We start from the raw sequence: 17186 nt of genomic DNA, 5'->3' as shown, positions 1-17186 counted from the left end.
GCCTAGTCCAACAGATAGATAGATTGGTTGCCTGTCGGACTAGTCTACTCTTATAGTAGGGAAGTCTACCTAGAACCTAACAATGACTTCAGGGTTCAGCTATCAAGCAAGCTTACCAAAGATATTACCTTTGACTGCACACTCAATGAAATCGACTGTAATAAATCCTGAAATTAGTAAATCATTATTTGTTTAATGGCATTGTTGTTTTAAAATTACTAGATTTTGGATGAATTTATACGAAATGAACTAGTCTTATTCTTATTCCCCATGCCTTGCTTAGGAAATAAAAAGAATATAAAAGTGTCAGATGGGATAGTAAAGTTCAACATAGTATTTGATATAAGTCTCTAATTATGGAGTCAAGAGTCACCAGATGTGTAAATCATTGCCACTTTGGTGCTAGTGATTTCCTACATTAAATCCTGGCTTTATGCACTGAGTTCTTGCTTTATCAGAGATACTTGGTTATCTTAACTTGGGACACTTCATGAATACCAGTATGAAAATAAAATACCAGGTCAGGTCAAATGTTAGACCTAAAATTAGTTCAAACTGCTTTTCCCTTAGGCATGCAGACTTTAGGAGCAAGAGCAAAGTCTGCTCTTTCTAGTAGGAAAGTGTCCAAAACGACAGAACTTAAATTTGCTGTAAAAAAATGAACAATTTATTTAAAGTCTGCCATACTATTTGGTGTAAGTTATTAGGATGATGCAAGAAAAATTATGGAGTCAAGAGTCACCAGATGTGTAGATGGTTGCCACTTTGGTGCTAGTGATTTCCTACAATAAATCATAGCTTTATGCACTGAGTTCTTGCTTTATCAGAGATACTTGGTTACCTTAGCTTGGGACACTTGTAGTATGAATAAAATCCCTAGTTAGACTGGAAAATAAGTTCTTGTTCCCCTTGACTTGCATAGGAAATGAAAAGAATATACAAGTGTTGAAGCAAAGTGAAAATTAACATGAACTACTTGATATAAATCTTTTAAATATGGAGTCAAGAGTCACCAGATGTGTAAATTATTGCCACTTTGGTGCTAGTGATTTCCTACAATAAATCATGGCTTTATGCACTGAGTTCTTGTTTTATCAGAGATACTTGGTTACCTTAGCTTGGGACAGTTGATGAATAATAGATTGGATCCATATGGGGAAGTTCTCAAAATCTAGTATTCCTTGGTGGTCCTTGAAGAAAATCTCCTGGTCCTCACTATTACTTCTATTGCAAAATACCAATATTGTGTAGATCTTTAAAAAAAAAAATTGGTCCAAACCTTGGGACCACAACTAATCCAGAACTCTGATATGATAAATGATAAGAACACTCTATTATCCAACATTAATAAGTATATTTTGTGTTATTGATGTCAGATTTATACATTATGTTTATTTCTATTTTAGCTGGGTTTATACAGATAGTACAGACTTCCTTGGGACAACAGATGATTGCTACATCTGCAGTCAGTTCAGTAGCCACTACAGCTTCTGCAGGTAAAATAGCTGGATTTAACATTTTAAAAAATGGAATATTTATTTCTTCTATTTACTGTAAAAGAGTTGAAGGGACATTATATAAACCTTTTTGGAAATTAAGACTTGGTGTCTGATAAATGTTGCTAAAACAATAAAAAAAAACATGTTTATTACAGTTTTGTCTTGTATTAATCTGTTATTGTAGTTCAGTTCTGTATAATTGTTAATATGATTTTCTCACAAAAATTGCTTGAAACTACTAAAGGTTGCAACTTCAAGCTGAAAGGTATATTTTAATTTGAATGTTTTTGCTAGTTGATAATATATTTGATAATAAAAATAAGGAGATGTGGTATGATTGCTAAAGAGACTATTATCTATCAGTTACCAATAAAAGTGAAAGAAGGCAACAGGTTGCTAAATGGCCTTCAACAAAACACATACTGTATAGTAAATTATAAAAGACCCTGACAACAAATGTGAAACAATGCAAATAATAAAAGCTGCTTACTGTTATCATATTAATATATAATAGACTGATTGTAATCACAAATGAATTTCAGTTAAATTATGTTAGTTTCCTTGTTCTTTCTGACACATTCTATTGTAATTTTATAGTAGTAAATGGGCATCAGACCATAACCACTACAGCAAGTTCTTCTGTAACAGCAACTACGATGGCAACAATGGTCAGACCATCTGTACAACTGCCTATATCTACTATGGGTAACCAGAAGCCGATGATGAGAGTCAGTCCTCTGACATCTGAATCACAAGGTTAGTGTAATAAGTTTATGCAAGGGTATAAACAATATAAAAAAGAAAACAACATGTTATAAATTTCTGGAGTTAACTTCTTTAGGAATGCTCTAAAGGCAAGTATGTATAAGGAATGAAAAAGTTAAAAAGGTAGAAACCAAGGACCAAAAGAAAGAAAAAACAGTCCCATTAAATGATTAATGACTAGCCTTGTATAGTAGAACATTTAATAATGATTTGTGGATTGCAAAAACTGAAGTTTGAATAGAAATCTATAATTACAAGGTCCAATTTGTCAGCCGTCATCACGTGAAAACGACAAATCAAAGAATTCAACTTTATATATAACTAATATAGTACAAAGGTGTAGATTGAAAATTACACCACTCCAGGCCCTTTTGTTTTCCACGTAATTATTATTGCCAATAATTAAGAAGTTCCGGGTCGATTCCGATACTGATTACCTTATCTGTACGTTCCGCATCACCACCAAACAGTGTATTCAGGATTAATATGCTATATAGTATTACACGGGTCATAATCACAGGGTTGACACTACTTAATTGTCAAATTGTTACCTATTTTAGTTTAATCATTTAGACTTTCTAAAATAACAATACGAATACTAAAAATCTGGACTAAAAATAAGGCGTATAGGTACAGTTTTCAATTTGATAACGGACATGACGTAAAACAGCGAATCAAAGAATTCAACTTTATTTATAACTAATATAGGACAATGCTGTTGATTACAAAACACTCCATTCCAGGACCTTTTGTTTTCCAAATAATTAATATTACCAATAATTGAAGTTCCAGTTCGACTGGTTCAAACAGTAAGATTTGAAAGCAGAGAAAACTGTGTATCTTATAATCGCCATGACTTTATCAAATGACAATACTAATACTAAAATAAGGCTTGCGCATAGTTATATACTTTAATTTAGTCGCGGACCCGCGATATCACGGGTGTGTTCTAGTAGTTATAAAATTTATGGAGTCAAGAGTCACCATATGTGTAAATTGTTGCCACTTTGGTGCTAGTGATTTCCTACAATAAATCATAGCTTTATGCACTGAGTTCTTGCTTTATCAGAGATACTTGGTTACCTTAGCTTGGGACAGTTAATGAATATTATGATTAAAATCCCCTGCTATGCAAAATGAAAGGTTTGAAAGTTATAAATGATGTGGGATAATGGAAAATTCAAGGTCTTCCAATAAATAAGGATGTACTAGTTGCATGCAACAGTGAACTTATATGTATGCCATTTAAGAAGTTGTTTTATATTTTCAGCATCATCGTCCATTATAAATGTGACAGATTTATCAGGGAATGTAAAGTTACCTGGTACACCCTTGCAGAACAAATCAGCTGTGAAGAAAAGGGTCAGGAAAGAGATCAAGAAATCCGAGTTCTATTGTGTAAGTGTATTATTTTGATTTAGATACTTTACATTGTAGCTTTTAGATATGGAACTCGAATGATTCCTTTTAAAGAGGTAATGAAGTTGGTTAATTAAATAGGTATGCAACATGAAGGTTGATACCACATAATAATGATTGCTATGGGTATTAAGGTTGGAAGCAAATACCATTCTTTTAACATATATTTTCATGTCCACCCAGGGGCATTATGTTTTTGAGTATGTATGTCTGTTTATCCCACACAACTTGAAACAAAGTACACTTGTTCACTATGAAATGATCTTTCTAATTTTATACGAAATTAGAATTTTGACCCCTATTTCATGGTCCACTGAACCTAAAGAAGACTATTTGATATAAGTCTAATTATGGAGTCAAGAGTCACCAGATGTGTAGATGGTTGCCACTTTGGTGCTAGTGATTTCCTACAATAAATCATGGCTTTATGCACTGAGTTCTTGCTTTATCAGAGATACTTGGTTACCTTAGCTTGGAACAGTTGATACATAGAATGCATGAAAACCCATAGTGTGGTCAAACAAGACTTAAGATGGTTATTGGGGCTTAAATTAAAATATTGTTTGTTTGCAGTTTACCGACCGACCCTTGAAAATCCTCCCGACTGTGAAAATTTTATTGCTTTAAATTTGAAGAATTTTTTTTTAATACCTCTATTGACGCGATCCGGAACTTTGGGTCCTTTCCGGAAATGATTTAAAGTCTGGGTCAATTACGCATTTCAAGTTCGTTTTTTCTTGGGTTCCCGTCAAGCGTTCATGTGACCATTTAATGATAAAGCACATGGAAATTGTTTACAGGTATCCATGAAGTCACGGAGGAGTACTTTACGCTGTCGTCTCGTGTCAATTTTAAGACAAATAACAAACAGAAAAGTTTATTAGTAAACTGTTTATACAGATTTAGGCACATGTAATGATGTGTGATGATATCATTGACGATGATGCAGCGGATATTCATAACTGACACGATAACCATTCTGTCTCAAACAAATCGGGTTCAGAATCTGTGAAGCCTGACTTTATGGAACCAATTTCGGTGGTTAAATAATTCGACAGCAGCTTGAAGTATGGCATATTTTTTACAAATCGTTGTGAAGACGACTAAGATGAAACCACTCCTCCGTGACTTAAATCTTCATGGATATCTGTAAACACGCCTGTATGGAGGAAGGGCTCATTTGAAATGTTAATGGATATAGATCATGCCAAATCAATAAGAAGCAACCCTAAGGCTAACTACACAAAGATGTAGAAAAAATGAATGGTTAGCTTGAAAAATAAATATACTCTCTCTATATTAAATCTATCTTCGATTGCAATGAGTATGCTCCTTTAGGATAAGGAGGGCTGCCCCACTCATTGCAATTATTCTCTTTCTTACAATATTAAATATACCCAAACTGTGTGGCCTGTGTGAATTCAATTAAAACATGTCCTTAGGAGCTATGCTGCCAATTTTTTTTATGCATTAAAAACATTTCAGTACAGATCCATTTACTTTTAATGGGGTGCTATGGATTTCACCCCAAACTTTAGATTTCTTTGGTTTTCATTAAAGCCTGGCAAAAATATAACCTTATCACATATAATTAAATATTGTTAGAAATATGAAAACAGTCGGATGTCTTAATACTTTTTTTTCAAGTTGCCTTTTTTTCAATTGAGGAAGATTCAATGGTTATTTTTTTTTATTAAAAATACACTCTTTAATAATTGTCTTATAAATCTATAATATAAACATTTTTCTGATGAAAATACTCTACTCATGAAAACATTCTAGTCAAGAAGCATACATGTCTGAATATATTTCTTTAAAACAGTTCTAGTCATAATGACATTCCTTGTTTATAAGTGTTCCAGTATTTAATAATTATACCATATTTTATGTCTGACATAAATTGGATAATGACACTATGTTAAAGTTTCAGTTTTGGTTAAAAAGTTTTTTATCTGAAAATGCCTGTTCATTTGATGTTGATTTTCTGCATGTCCAGTGTTTGTTTTTTTTAAATGTTTTTTTTTCTTCACAAGAAACTTGGTTTAGTGTAACTGCTTGTTTAAACTGTATTTTGGCTGATAAAATAAAATATTTTTCCTACCTACCGACCCTTCAGTCTGAAGGTACAGTCGGAAAACTGCAAACAAACATATTTTTAAGGTTGGCCTGGTGTTTCTTCTTTATTCGTTGCATTTACGAGTAAGATTAAAGACTGCTATTCCCAGTCGGAACATGTCCAAGAAGACCGTCCTTTATCCTGTGACCTTTGTGATCTTGTGCACATTATAAATCTAGATTGGCAATTTTCCCTAGTACAATGGCCAGTTCATATAGGTGTTAAATTTAAAACTGGACATTTAACAATCGTCTAAGTTCCTCCTTAGTATTTAATAAATCCTAAAATTAGTAAACCATTGTAAGTTTAATGGCATTGTTGTTTTAAAATGATGAGTTTATAAGAAATGAAATAGTTTTATTCTTATTCCCCATGCCTTGCTTAGGAAATAAAAAGAATATAAAAGTATCAGATGGGATAGTAAAGTTCAACATAGTATTTGATATAAGTCTCTAATTATGGAGTCAAGAGTCACCAGATGTGTAGATTGTTGCCACTTTGGTGCTAGTGATTTCCTACAATAAATCATGGCTTTATGCACTGAGTTCTTGCTTCATCAGAGATACTTGGTTACCTTAGCTTGGGACACTTATTAAATAATAGACTATATCTATATGATAAATGTTCAGTGTATTTAAAAGAAATGATTCCAAGTCAAAATTGTGATAATTTGTAAGTGGACTATTGATTGCATTAAAATTACATGTATTTAAATGTCTATGATACAGAATAATAACCATCTTACTCTCTTTCAGAATTCATTGGAAGAAAAGAAAATGAGAGAAAGAGAACAAAAGTTAGATTTTATTGCTAATACAAATGAGAAACATTGTTCGCGTGTGCCTGTTTATGGACAAGACTTGTGTCACACTGTTGACGTGTTCAGAGATATGAATAGGACGTGTGTAAAAGACAATACATGGAAAGGTTTAGGCATGGTATACTGTCGTAATGTCCATACCTGGCCTAATGTTAATCATCCTAGTTATTACTGGAAACAAACCAAAGTGCTTTCAAATCTTATAAATACTCCAGAACAATTCCTACACAAAATGGAGGATATCCTGCTAAGGTTGGTATACTTTTCTTCATTTATTACTGTACAAAAAAGACTTCACTCGGTCAAATGTTATAAAACTGAAACCACAAAACCATTGATCAAGTTTGAATTGGGGTTGCATCACTTTTACCATTCTTGAGTTCATTTACAATGTAATATGCAAGCAGGGACACTCATCTGTTCTCCATGGGCACGTTCTCAATTTATTCCTTTATTCATTTTTCCCAAGAAAGGCAGACAATTTATAGGAAAAAAATCTTGTAGACAGAACAGTTAAGCTAGATTGATTTGAGGCAGCTATTACCACAGCCTTCAATAATGAGACAACCTATACTATATGATTTGCTATGAAAGGCTCAAAACAAGAATTCAAACAAGAATATTCAACAGATAGTGCCGTCGTAAATGTATAAAAGCATACCTTGTACTGTGATGACATTGAATGTTGTGTTCATCATATCTGGTCATGCTATATAAAGGGCCTCAACTCCTATCTTCATGTTAATATTACATGAAGGTAGATAATAAAATGCCTACAAGCTACAAATTATATTAAAATTAATATAATATTACTGCCGAGACATTCATTATAGATGTGAAAGGATATTTAGAAGAAATATGCAAAATAATTGCTGATTAAGAATATAATATTGAAATATGAAAATATAGATATCAGAAGATGTGTTATGTGTGCCTACAAGACAACTCTCCATCCAAGTTCCAATTTGTAAAAGTAAACCATTCGAGATCAAAGTGTGGCCTTCAACACAGAGCCTTGGCCTCGCACACAAAACAACTTTGATATGTCTAGAAAAAGCTGTGTTTCTGTATTAATCTTGCGAATTTTGTAGGTACACATTCATCACTCCTCCTTGTACAGCTCCCAGGATACAGATGCATGTGTCTCATCCGCCTCCTCAATATCTGGTGGAACAAAGGAGACGGGAGACACTACTGCAGAGTCAACTGTCTCCTAAAGCAACTTGTCTTCATCCTATATCAACCAGACTTCTGGTACAGTTCCCAGAAAAACGTTTGATACAGTATGATTGTGGTAAGTCTATTGCACTCAAAATGTAGATGGCCTGGCTCTATTTCATTCCTATTCCATATACAGAAACAATGTGAAATCGAAAAATTTATGTCACATGTTTAAGATCACATCTAGAAATCTCAAATTACCATTTGAGATATAAAAGGACATGGAAAAGGGAGACATTAAAAAATAAACTTGTAAGAGGGGTTGACACTAACTTATTTAGGCACTAGCCCGAAGGGCTAGTAAAAATTATATTCAACTAGCCCTGTTCTGAGTCAGGTGGCCCGGGTCTGGCCCACGATGTGAGCGAGCCGTAGGCCCGCGAACAAGCTAGGGGGGTTAGGGGGGTATGGGGGCTTGCCCCCCCAGAATTTTTTTGAAATTTAGATGCAAAATCCTGCATTCTGAGGCCTTTAAAGAAGATATTTTCAGTCTGAAAAATACCTATTTCATACTAGTTATATCTTCAAATAAAAATAAAAAAATAATAATTACACCAAAGAAATCCAACGGCAGGAATTTGTTTGTCAAAACTTACATTTTTATTGTAGATGAATTTATGATATATCTTTTATTGTGTTAAAATTTTTAGTCAAACATTAACATTTTGTATATTCCAGACCTACTTTAAAAAATAAATAGTTCCCAGATTAAAGATAAAGACTTCGAAACATTGACCAGGTTTATAGGGTGGTAATATACAAATATTCCTGCAGCATCAAATTAATTAATGACAATGTTGTACTGAGCTTGACAACTACATGTATCTCACAGTCTCCACCGCAAACATAACAATAGACCAACCACAAAGAAAGTGACAATCTACATTTACATCAAAACAAATATGTGTGTTAACTCATCAACTAAAATAATCAAATTATTAAAAAAAAAACACAATGTTTTTGTTTATTTTTATTTACATAAATAAGTTGACTTATTCCCTTGCCCTATTTTACTTTTGGTTTCTGGACTGAAGCCGAGTTTTTATGTTCCAACTGATTAATCATTTGGGTCATCCTGTTCTCGTTAATGCATTCGGACATGCATACATTTCGGTATGTGTAAAGAACGCTTTCTGATACCAATGGCCTAATCTTGCTATCATCATCCCCCCCCCCCCCGCGCCAGTTCTCAAAAAGAAGCTACATGTTCCCACATGCACATTTAATATTATTACCGGAAATTTACTTTCGTTTTAGTCCGTTGCAACTGTATGGATAAGTTCCGAGCAATACGAAAAGAATTATGACGACATGACAAACGCTAATTTGATAAAGACAGAGAAGATCGAAAAGTTTTCATCACCACGTGTACGCTCTATTTTAAGAACGAAAGGACATTTCCAATTTTAACTATTTACGCGACGACTATGTAATAGATAAGGGTAAAATACGCACACGATTTAACAGGATCTATGATATATGGATGTGATTAATAATAAAATACAATAAAACCAAAATTTATATGCAGTCTAATTAATATGTATTTCAAAATCTTGAAACGTGGTGCATTCTTACTTTATAGGACGAGTAATCTTAGGCCGAGTTGTCAGTATATGGAGACTGATTTACGGTAGAATTTTTACCCTCTAGTACCTGTATCTGTATGTAAATAAAGAGGTCGTGGAACCAGTGTAGACAATATTCGATGAAGTTGTCAGATATTACCGGCGTTTGGACTGTACTTTGCCAAAAGTACAACAGTTTGATGTTCAATGACAAATAATTTACTAGCCCCTCGGGCTACCGCGCTACGGACATTTAGTACACCAGAATCGCATTTTGTCTACAAAGTACTTGTGAATTAGTGATGCTTAAACTAAAGAGAGTAAAACACCAAAGAGCAATTGAGAGGGAAAACAATAATAAAAGAATCACACATGTACTGGAACACAAATAGAAATAACTGATTCTTAAATTTCTTTGAACCAGTAATATTTAACTTTGATAAAAATTATAAACACATATAATGATAGTGTAGGAACAGTTGTGATTTATTTTGCTTTATTTCAGGAAAACTTCAAGTGCTGGATATTTTATTACATAGACTTAAAACAGAAGGACATAGAGTATTAATATTCACACAGATGACAAAAATGTTGAACATTTTAGAGGCATTCCTTAACTACCATGGACACATATATTTACGTCTTGACGGAACTACTAAGGTTGAACAAAGACAATTCCTAATGGACAGATTCAATGCGGATAGGAGGATATTTGTGTTTATTTTATCCACACGATCAGGTGGTATAGGTGTGAATTTGACAGGTGCTGATACTGTGATATTTTATGATAGTGATTGGAATCCAACTATGGACGCTCAAGCTCAGGATCGATGTCATAGGATTGGGCAGACTAGAGATGTTCATATCTATAGGTAAACATTTTAATAATAAAAAAAATGGTATGATTGCCAATGAGAACTCTCTAATAGAGACCAAATGAGACAGAAATTAACAGCTAACAGTGACTGTATGGCCTTCAACGATAAGCAAAGCCCAAATACCACAAAGTCAGCTGTAAAAGGCCCAGAAATCACAAATGTATTTTAAAAAAGACTAATCGATGTACTCAAGAAATGAATTACAGGCTAATGTGATCATTTAAAAAAAAAATCATTTTCTTCATTTGTTCTTTCTGAATATGAAGTACGAGAAAACAGGATATCAAGGACTTTTCTTTTAAGATTCTTTTAAAGTGTTTGGGGGAAAAAAATGACTTGTATAGAGTTTGGTTTGCGATGTAACCTTTTTAGTTAGTTTGTAATTACCTGAAGTTGAGATAGATGATATGACAAACTGACAATTAAAGATTATACTGTAAATTAAATTTGTTTGGCTTGGTAGTAAGTCTTTCTCAAGTCATAAGAATAAGGTCAACATTCTGATACCAGTTTGATTTTATTGTAGACTTGTGAGTGAGAGAACTGTAGAAGAGAACATCTTGAAGAAAGCCAACCAGAAAAGAATGTTGGGTGATATGGCTATCGAAGGAGGAAACTTTACTACAACATTCTTCAAAGAGGTATTGTTCTTATCAAGTCATTATCACTCACACCACATCTTTTTTCAATCTATTAACATTTAATTGTGCATTTTAGCCTTTTCTTGTCCATACATGGCAATTTTCAAATTAACTTGTTGTAGTTAAGTATGGAAATTCAAGTTTTACATATTCAAGACAAATTAGTTTAAAAGTTGTTAAAAACAGTTTATGTTGTATGGTGTATTACAGTTGTGTAAATTATTAACAGCCCATTTTAAAATTTTGATTTCTATTTATAGCAAACAATCAAAGACTTGTTTTCTGAGCCATCAGGTTTAGATTCCTTGGTGAAGGAGAAGGAAGACAGAAAAGAAAAAGAAGATGCTGTCCCTGTCCCACCTGAAGCTGTTGATCTGAAAATGAAATCTATGAAAGAAGTAGCTGGAGGTGATGATAAACCAGTCACTTCAGATACAGCTGTTATCACTCAGTTTGAAAAGGTATATATATTAATGGACAACATTCAAGTTTGTCGTAAGGGGTCAAAAAATCGGATTTTAGTGAACATCATTCATGCATTTTATAGGGACATCATTACTTCTGGTGTTGTGCAAGTGGCTGAAAAAATATGCCATATTGCTTGAATTAATTCTTATAATTGATAATCAGCATAGACATTAGGGAATTATGATAAGGTATGTACAGAACAAACATTATTGCTTGTTTATCCTACATAATGACAACCACGAAACGCTAGTTGCACTTTGACAATGCATGGATACAGGCTATTGGGTAAATGATGTCATTAAGGCAAGCATAATTGATTGACAATTTTGGATGAAGGACATAGTACTGACTTGGTACAGGCATTTTCCTGTTTAGAAAATATAACATCATCTTGCCTCGTTTTCATTTGTAGGCACTGGCCAAGACAGAAGATGATACTGATGCTGTAGCTGTTGATCAAGTAAAAGCTGAACAAAAAGCAGAACTGGCAGAATTTGATGAAAATATCCCCTGGGATGAAAGAGAGGCTGAAAGAAAAAGGGAAGAAGATGAATCCAAAGTGGAAATGGAATTAGCTATGTTGGAAAAGGAGGTGAGTGGAAACAAGTTGTTATTTCCTATTTCCAATTACTGTCGTTGGGTTCAAGTACTGTAAATCGACACATTACCTTCACTTTTATGGATAGAAAAAACTGTTTGAATTAGATCATCATAAATATATAAAACATAAAACTTTCTTTTTATAAATATATCAATAAGATTAGAAAATAATGAAAATGTTTATGATAACTGGTAAAAATAATAGATTTTAATTTTAAAATGAATAGTTTACTTCAGTATTATGATGATCAGATGAAACACCATATAGCTGATAAACAATCTTTTTGTATCTGATTTGTATGTTTGTCTTGTAGCTAACACCAGTGGAGAGATATGCAGTTATCTTCATGGAAGATGAGATGGATCCCTTGGCTGAAGAACTACAGATTGCAGAGGTAGTACTAGCGGCAGATTTCCTCGTCGATCTCTTGTTTAAGTAGATAAAAAAAGATGTAGTATGAGTGCCAATGAGACAACTCTTCATCTAAGTCTCGATTTTGAGCTTTAAAAGGTTGTCATTGTGCACTGACTAGAAAATAATAAAATATTATCACATTTGAATTGGCAAGGGCTGGTACAAGATCATTTATTAAGGTGGTTTCCACACTGTAAAACAGCTCAAGACAACAGGATGATGAATTTGGTTGTCACCGAATATACAAGACTGTAAAAAGATTAAAATCTTATTATTTTTCATTATTTTATTTTATTAAACATAATGCAATAGAAACTGTGTTGTGAATCACAAATGGTCTAATTATATATTAATGTGGTCTCTGACTCTTGATAAATGATATGTTCAGCTCTTTTTATGGAATAGTTGTCATTACAATATTTTGATTTTTTTTTCTATTTAAGGAGGATATACAAAATGCCAAAAAAGATTGGGAGCTTGGTCGATTGAAGGCTTTAAAGGAAGAAGAAGAAAGACGTTTAGAGGTTGAAGAGGATGAGATGCTGTTTACATACACCAGGGAGGACGCGTTTAACCAGGTGAAGAAATCGGCCAAGAAAGCTAAATCTGCTAAGGCCAAGACACCGGCACGTGATCGTACCCCTTCAGCTAGGAAACGTCCTATTAAGAAAAAGGATGAGAATTATGTCATAGATGAGGATAAAAGGAGATCAGATCAAGGGCTTTCTGATCCTATTTTCCGTACTCCCAAGTTGGGTGTAGGGAGACCTCCCAAAAACAAAACGCCTAAAATAACCCCAAATAAACAAACTCCAAAATCTGCCAAAGGTAGAAAATCAGTAGACAAAGTAGATGTAGAAATTATTGATGTAAATGATACACCAAAACAATTGAAATCAAAGAGGCAACGCCCACCAAAAACTACACCTAAAATGACAGAAGAAGAAAAAGCTCAAACGTCCAAACTAGTCTCAAAAATACTAGCTCAGGCCAACCAAAAAGTACCAGCAGCATGCACACCACCTCCAAATATAACATCATTGCAGCAAGAACAAACTACATATTCACAACAGCTTCTTGCTCAGAGTCAAAAGGCAGACTTATCAAGAGCACAGCTGGTGTCAGCCATGCAGAAAATGCAGGCAGCAAACATGTCGTCAAAACCTTCAATGCATCAACCACAACTTCTTACACCATCACAACTACAACACCTGAAACAAATCATCTCCAGTGCTAGTCGTAACATAACACCTGGTCAACCTCTGCCTCAACAGATCCAGGGTCAGCAATACATCACACAATCACCAGTCAAATCCTCTCAAGGAGCTCCAGTCCAGCAGTTGTTCTTACAAACCTCGCCAAATCAACCAGGTCAATATGTCATTTCTCAAGGTCAAAACATGGTTCCACAGTTAATCACGCAACATCTTCCACAGATACAACAAATTCAGGGTGCTCAGACAGTTGTCACTCCATCTTTTGTTCAGGTTCAGGGGCGAGGTGGCATGGTTGGTACACCGACTTTGTATCAGGTTCAGGGTTCACAGCCTGGTGCTGCACCATCTCTGGTACAAATACAACAACCACAAAACATTCCAGCTTTTCTACAGGTTCAGAATTCGTCAGCACCAGGTTCTGCTCCTCAGATGATTCAGGTTCAAGGTTCACAGCAGGCCTCTAGAATGATTCAGGCAACATCAAAAATCACACCACCTACTACACAAGTTGTTCACTTTCAGACATCACCGTCTGCACTTCTTGCTCAGATTCAGGCTTCTAGAGTTCACAGCATTCAACAAGGTCAGAGAAATCCAAATTGTCAGTCTGTTTTATCATCAGTACAAAAAACACACCCTACCATTGTGCAAGCACCTCAAGGTACACAGCTTGTCATACCACCTTCAAAACAGACACCATTAAAAAGTACACAATTCCCTGCATATTCACAGTCCAACACAGTTCTATCACAAGTTCAAATGGGCACCACACCTTCCATAATCAATGTACAAAACATGCCACAACAATCCATGAAATCAGCCACAAATAAACCTACCCAGTATGCAACAGTTCAGGATATTCAGTTGGTTGTAACAAACGCATCTGGTATTCCCAAGGTTGTCAGTGCACAAAGGTCATCTCCAGCAATACAACAAGCTAGACCACAAACTGTACAAGTTCATGCATCACAAGCATCATTAACAGGTGGCACAGTACAACAAATTAAACCAGTGCCACAGCAAGTCATTACACAAAACAGTGCAGGTCAACCTGTCTTGTCATTCATTAGAATGGCAGGCAATCAAAACACACAACAAGTACAAGTAAACCCTAGCATTAGCTCTGCTCCTCGGCCTGCAGCTGGCCAGCAAGGTGTGGTCTATTTACAATTGGCAGGTGGCAAAGCTATACCTGTTTCGTTAGCTAGCTCTCAAATGACCATGCCTGTTGTGAAAGCTGAGAGAGCCAGGAGTACTGCTGTACCTAAAGTACGAAATGTAATGCCAACACTTGTTGTCACACAGGGAGGAATACAAATGGCTAATGGTCCTGTAACCACTAGCAGGATCAACTCCCCTGTTTCACGATTTCAAGTGGCTGGTAATGTTGGACAGGTACAGAGAGTTACCAGGCCACCGCTAGTGGCAAGTGCTCGTCCTGCTATAGCTACAGTTAGCATGGCTGCTAGGCAGCAATCCCCTGCTTCAACTGTCCCTCCTCCGTGGAACAATCCTAATCTAGTCATTCGGACCAGGAGGGCAGCTGTACAGGAGGTAGTTAACAAAGCAGGGCTAGAAAATGGGGAAATACCCCTCATTCAAAATCAAAGTATTGTTAAACCAGAGACAATTCATATACCTAGTGCTAATGTAGATAGTAAAAATGGTTGTGTTGAAGATCATGGTTAGTTTGTACTTAAAAAGTGTGTAATTGATGGTCAAACCGTTGTATATGTAAGGCTTATCTAGTTCTATGTTTAACATCAGTCACCTACTTATGCTCAAAATGTTATATAATTAATTGATTTCAAAAAAGTAATTACAATTTTTGGCAAATTTGAATTGTATTTGGAACTTTTTTATGGGAATAATTTTGTACGAAAACCCACTAATCTTGTGGTTTATTGAGATAAATGATGGATGTTAAATATAGAAATTAAGGATAAGTCTTGTGAATGAATGTAAACAAAAATGTATATAGAAGTCTGAAGAGTTTGCATTTAATTTGATGATGTTTATATGAAGTTCCATTGGCCGAATGAGAAATGTTTGAATGGTTAAACCTGTAAATATAGAGTGTATGTCTTCTCATTTGTCTAGATGTCATGAGCTGTGACAAATTTTTATGAGATATTTTTAAGTGAAGTATAAATGTAGTTTAATACAAATCCATTATTTTTGCATGGGATTTACTGCTTTGCTTAGAGCAGTATAAGATTGTCATAATTCCTATATAAAATATGGCACTATTTTGAATAGCCATTATTACTAAATTTTTATTACATTTCAAGTTTCTTTTCATGTTCTATTGAGCAGATGATACACAACTTCAATTACAAGTAATTTTATGTGACATAACTTTGTCTACTTTTAAAATAGACAGCAATAAATTATGGAAGTCTGTCCAAAAAAAAATATCAAAGTTTGAAGGGAATTATTTTTGTTTCAATTTTTATGCATCTAGATGTGGTGTCAATTTTATACAGGAATTTGTAAAAGACTTATTTTTGTATAACAAACATCTTTGTTCTCATCTCCACACAAATCAGGTTGTCATAATATCACTTGCTTTCTCCTGCTTGGTTTAAAACTTTCATTTTTATATCATACTTAACAAGGGGGATAATTAAAGTGCAGATACTACAAGTATTGTTAAATAAGTATTTGGACATTTATATTGATCCTGTAATTGCACAACAATTTTATTGAGTTTATCAAAGGAATCCATACGGTCATATATCCTAAAATATAAAACCAGATTAAACCATTGATTGTAAATGTTCTGTTTCACAGGTCAGTGTTTTTTTATAGGCCAATAACAAAATTTGTTTGATAATAATTACCCAATACATGGATTGAAATTGTGCTATGCTTGAGTTGGGATTTTCTCGTTGTGATCCTCAAATCTGTAATAAGCAAATTTATTTTTGTAAGAATGCAATATTATTTTTTTATTGTTTGAATAAAGTTCAAGTTGAAGTTGAACAGAAAACATTTTATGATGTGAAACATCAAAAGAAGAAATCTCTATTTGAAAAGTTTATTTTTTATTTAAAACTGTTATTTAGAAATCTCTAAATTTATTAGGACCTTAAATATTTTTCTTCACTGATTCCAAAGGAACAGAACATTTACTTGAAGGTTATAAATGAAAAACAGAACTGTTGTATGTAATGTAATAATTCTAAGAATTCAACAAGAATGTATTTGCTAGTGTGTCGAAGATGATTAGTTGTTTGAATGTTGCACAAGTTTAGATTAGCACAAGTTTTTATGTTTTGTATATAAGATAACAATGAATATTTGTATGTCATTTCCATTCATTTGTAAATGATTTTGATGAAAAAAGGATAAAAATAAACATTTATGTAACAAATGCTGTTGTTTCTGCATCTCTTTATAAACATGTGTGAAGTTTTTGTCATTTGGTTATTCTGGAAAAGGTCGAAATTGACTGCATAAGTGGTTGAAATTTTTGCTTAAATTTTATTCAAGATGCATTCTAATCTCAAACAAAACTTGAAAATAGAATAGCCTTTAACTGAAATAACAAAATGACAGA

The 17186-nt window shown here is 34.0% G+C and overlaps 1 protein-coding gene across 1 annotated transcript in view; it reads left to right on the top strand.

Moving 5' to 3' along the window:
* LOC134699321 (helicase domino-like) overlaps positions 1–17186 on the top strand; it is a 79063-nt gene that overhangs the window by 44683 nt on the left and 17194 nt on the right. The window contains exons 25-36 of the mRNA XM_063560934.1: positions 1407–1496; positions 2097–2255; positions 3535–3662; positions 6555–6871; positions 7711–7913; positions 9911–10277; positions 10810–10924; positions 11185–11385; positions 11805–11984; positions 12307–12387; positions 12851–15312; positions 15766–15769. Coding sequence (XP_063417004.1) covers positions 1407–1496; positions 2097–2255; positions 3535–3662; positions 6555–6871; positions 7711–7913; positions 9911–10277; positions 10810–10924; positions 11185–11385; positions 11805–11984; positions 12307–12387; positions 12851–15312; positions 15766–15769 — 4307 coding nt within the window. The remainder of the gene's footprint in view (positions 1–1406; positions 1497–2096; positions 2256–3534; positions 3663–6554; positions 6872–7710; positions 7914–9910; positions 10278–10809; positions 10925–11184; positions 11386–11804; positions 11985–12306; positions 12388–12850; positions 15313–15765; positions 15770–17186) is intronic.

The sequence above is a fragment of the Mytilus trossulus genome, unplaced genomic scaffold, assembly GCF_036588685.1.
Source record: "Mytilus trossulus isolate FHL-02 unplaced genomic scaffold, PNRI_Mtr1.1.1.hap1 h1tg000050l__unscaffolded, whole genome shotgun sequence".
NCBI lineage: Eukaryota > Metazoa > Mollusca > Bivalvia > Mytilida > Mytilidae > Mytilus > Mytilus trossulus.
This window is presented reverse-complemented; position numbering and strand designations above follow the sequence as displayed.